General features: G+C 37.8%; 1 protein-coding gene across 1 annotated transcript; it reads left to right on the forward strand.

The window, feature by feature from the left end:
- Window positions 1-414: 414 nt before the first annotated feature.
- LOC131782901 (uncharacterized) lies at window positions 415-3888 on the forward strand. The gene is made up of 4 exons (XM_059099642.2): window positions 415-562; window positions 2166-2243; window positions 2353-2490; window positions 3424-3888. The coding sequence occupies exons 1-4, from the start codon at window positions 491-493 to the stop codon at window positions 3544-3546; spliced, it is 411 nt and encodes a 136-aa protein (XP_058955625.1). The 5' UTR covers window positions 415-490; the 3' UTR covers window positions 3547-3888.
- The last annotated feature ends 313 nt before the right edge of the window (window positions 3889-4201 follow it).

Consider the following 4201-nt stretch of genomic DNA (forward strand, 5'->3'; position numbering starts at 1 on the left):
CTTAATCAACTTCATTAACTCTTCGAAGGGCACCGAAACATTTATTTTAATCAATCTCAGTGCACTTAAAACGCAACAACCTTACTGATAAATTCAGACTTTAACCGAACTTTTGCTTTCAACTAATTCTACCATACTCTTTTTCCTGAGTGGTTAATTCATATCAAAATAGATATTAGATATTTGTTTATGCTCAACTACTATGTTTTTCAATAACATAATTCTTCTCATCACTGCTTTTTTACTCCTCTTCGTGAGAACTCTTAACATTGATGCCATTGTCCACAGAAATTCAAACCATAACATCGAGACGTCGGGAAATTCATTTTTTCTTTCAGTTTTGTTTTTGGATCACCAGATGTAAGTTGACTCCCACAGAGCTCGGGAGAGTATAAAATGTGGTTTACTGTTGAGATTTACTTGCAGTTGGAACAGTCAGCCGACAAGAGAGGAGATAAGCAGAACGGAGTTAAAAAGACTTCAATCCAAAATGAGTTCATCTTTGTCGTGTATGTTTCTTTTGATTTGGATTATCTGTATCACCTCTTTGATAATTGAAAAGGTGGGTAAAATTGTTTCTACAAATTAAACCTAGCTTCGAAATGAATTAATATATAGCTGGCCTAACTGGGGCAAGATTGCCGGTTTGCATTCTGGATCTTGAAAGCTTTGGCCAGGGTAACCTTTTTCATGCAATAAGCTTCATTTAAGCTTTTGGTTGAGTTTTTCCTTACAATAAGCTTCAAACTTTTGTACGAGTTAACCTTTCAAACTTTCTTACGCAATAGCCAAACTTTTTTAAATGAGTTATTCGGCTTTTCCATGCGTTGACCTTGGAAATTATTGCTTTTCCAGTGATGCACGTTTTAGCTTCGATTAATCTTTTCAGGTTTTTCCATGCACTAAGCATATCCCATCCCGATCAGTTTATCAAAACCTCTGGCAGGCTTATTTATCGCGGTTCTTAAGCGATACTGCGAAGTGTTTAAAAGTAATTTTGAGTTACACCAACGATAACTCGGTCCACAAATATTTTCTGCAACTCATTTTGCCGTCAAAATGGGGTTTTTATGCGGGAACGAGGAGAAAGTGAAGCAGAAGAGTGATTGATAAAGAGAGTAAAATAAACTCTCCTTACACCGAGACGAGAGCTATCATGATGAAGGTCACATCTCCTCTTCGTTATCAGATAGCGTTGAAAATGATATTAGAAATATATGACGTTTTACCTTTGGATGTCATGGCAAAAAATGTATCCCTAAACGGCTAAAAGACAAATTAAATAAATTGAAGAAAGTAATGTGTTGGAGAAGAGTTCAGGCCTCGACAGAGCTTGAATTCTCGTCTTTTAGGTCCAGTGTGGTTTATCAACTGAGCATCGAAGCCTCGTGTATCAGATAAGAAATTACGCGTGAAATAAATAAAAGTGTTTGACCAGTGACGCGACGTATTCATCCCCATAATTAAACTGAAATTAAAAAAATTGTAGGAAGTAAAGAAAGTTTTGTAGTTTGAACAAATACAAAGCCGTATTTAGTTGGAGAAGTTATTTTTAGGTCATCATCAATAAACATGATTTTAGTTATTTGAGGCCCTTCGTTGTCTAACAAAACAACAGTTCTGAGACCTTTTATAACTTTAGTTTTCTTTGTTTTTTTTAGCTTGCTATGAAATACTTCAAGCACTTTATTCCGTATTTAGTATTTAGTTGGGGAAGTTATTTTTAGGTCATCAACAATAAACATGATTTTAGTTATTCGAGGCCCTTCGAAAACAACAGAAACAAAACAACAGTTCTGAGACCTTTTATAACTTTAACGATTTTTTAGCTTGTTATGAAATACTTCAAGCACTTTGTTCCGTATTCGTACAGGAAGTCCAGTGTGGGCATTGGAAAGATCAGACGATAGGTTGAATTAATTATTTTGATAATACATTTAACTTACAGGCATACTTTTTAAATAAGTCACAGCCACCCACTAGCATAGCATGATCTCCCCAATTTACCATTCCACTGTTTGATTAATGAACTAACCAGTCATTTGCATGCCTTTGGCGCAATCTTGAATTACGTTATCATGTGCCCGTCAGGTTTAGAGGAGCAGACGCTCTTCATGATCAGTGGTTACGCTTAGCTGGAATAGTTTTTCCCTTTTGGTATACAGGGCTTTGTGGAAGGCGGGAAAAGAAGGAAACAATCCAAACAGTCGTGGCTGCCCTCGCTACCGACAACTCATCACAAGGTAACCATGATTAATCTGCTACTACACTATCATGGTTGGCTTAAAAACAAGTTGTGGCAATTCAAAAACTCTTGGACTGCAATTTTGAAACTTCCTTTTTATTCACCAGGGCATTGCAGGTCAGAGCACATGTAAAACTGAGAGAGATTGTTCTAAAGACGAATGCTGCGCTCTCTTAAAGACGAAAGCTGTGAAAGTCTGCAAGAAGATCAGTTTATTTGGGGAGATATGCAATCCATATGAAATAGTAAGGACTATCTTTTTTTTCACCTTAAAAATAGTGATTGATTCAAACTCAGGGCGTGAAAGGTCTTAAAGGACACTTTTAAATTAATTTTGATTCGATTCGTCGTAAAAGCTCAGTTTTTCGTTAAGTGCATTCAGATACCGAGCAACATGGTCGGATTTTAGGTTTCTTAATCGTATTTTCTCTTTATGTGGCCTTTGTAACTGGAAGTTACGGGCGCGCAAGTGCCTTTTCGGAGAAAAACTGCCTGGGTCTTAAGAGGAACTAAGAGGAGTCAAGTTGAGGTCCCACTTGCTCTAAATCGTGGATTTTTCGCATCGCCCTTCGTCTTTGCAGCGATGACTAACTAATCAACCACCTTAGATGTTTGATATGCCAACCATGCATGCAGGGATGCTATCCTCATTTAGAATCATTTTCTAAAACGACAACTGAACTACAATTACCATGCTTATGACTCAGCAACACAAAAACCACGATATATATCCTGACCTTGTCACGAATATGTTTTATCTGAAATCCCCCTTAAGGTCATTCATTGGTGCCGTACCGCATATCCTTACTTTGTATAATTTCATGTTGGTTTGAAATCGTTCATTAAGAAAGTGGTGAATTTTTCCTTATTCCCAAGCTCACCAGCGCGCATGAAGTTAATAAGTCGCCTTTGTAGTAGCTTACCGGAAATTGGGCGACAACCATTTTTTTTCCAAACTCCGATTAGTCATCTAGAATAAGAACCAACGTCGTAAATGCGAACTAATGAGCACTCTAAGAGATGATCATGATAAAATCATTGAAAGGTACTTCTTTCCCCCCTGTAACTTTCCACGAGGTAAATAGCAGTACACAAAGTTTCAGTGCATTTTCTTTACCAGAGGAATGGCTGAAGTATGGTGAGTGAAAAAATTATTATGATAAACTCTTTTTTTGCAGCCTGGCCTTCCCGAAAATTGCCTCTGTCAACAAGGACTGACTTGCATGCGAGCGACAGGAGAGGCTTTCAGATGTCTGTATATATCTGGCAGCCCACTTGATCGAGAGAATGACGGAGAGTAATAAACGGCGATAACAGTGTTCATCATCGGTCATTGTGTAGTAGCTGGTTATTTTAAATGTAACATTTCATGTTTAAAGCTCTTTTGCTTATACCTTGCTTCTGCTTGATGTACAGGCGTGCCTATTCCTTTAAGAGGTGGTGTATTTTCTGAAATTGACGTATGTTTAATGCTTCGAGGTCTTAGCTAGTCTCAGAGCTATGGCTTTTGCTACTGTTGACAGTTACGAAAGCTGTCAGCCCTCTTTCTTGTACAACATCAGGCGTTCTGCCGCAGGATAGAACGTCGGAGTTAGAAAGTTCCGATTCCACAGAAATAGAATAAAGATTTTGCATTTCCTTTGGTTCGTTTTTGGTTTTAAACATGGGGCCACACTGTACCCTTCGTTCTTTCCCGAACCTCCAATTGGAAAATCGTTGAAAAACTTAGTTGTAGGCAGTTGAAAATCAGGTTGTCAAAGGATAAAACAGACCGCGGCCTATCAATTTCCACAACAATTTCGTTAGTCTGAACCGTAACCTTGAAAATCTTCAGACTCTCTTGCACGAATTAGACTTTAATTTCAATATTGTTGGAGTAACGGAAACAAACGTCACTTATCCTTATCCACAGATATTTATAGCAAGGATACCAGGCTACATATTTGAATATGTTCC

This window comes from Pocillopora verrucosa, chromosome 11, assembly GCF_036669915.1.
Source record: "Pocillopora verrucosa isolate sample1 chromosome 11, ASM3666991v2, whole genome shotgun sequence".
NCBI classification, from domain to species: Eukaryota; Metazoa; Cnidaria; class Anthozoa; order Scleractinia; family Pocilloporidae; genus Pocillopora; species Pocillopora verrucosa.

Bases quoted from the DNA above. Each gene is read 5' to 3' on its own strand.
- LOC131782901 (XM_059099642.2), top strand. From the start codon at position 491: ATGAGTTCATCTTTGTCGTGTATGTTTCTTTTGATTTGGATTATCTGT. The intron at 563-2,165 runs GTGGGTAAAATT...TTTGGTATACAG, and splicing joins CCTCTTTGATAATTGAAAAG to GGCTTTGTGGAAGGCGGGAA. The intron at 2,491-3,423 runs GTAAGGACTATC...CTTTTTTTGCAG, and splicing joins TATGCAATCCATATGAAATA to CCTGGCCTTCCCGAAAATTG.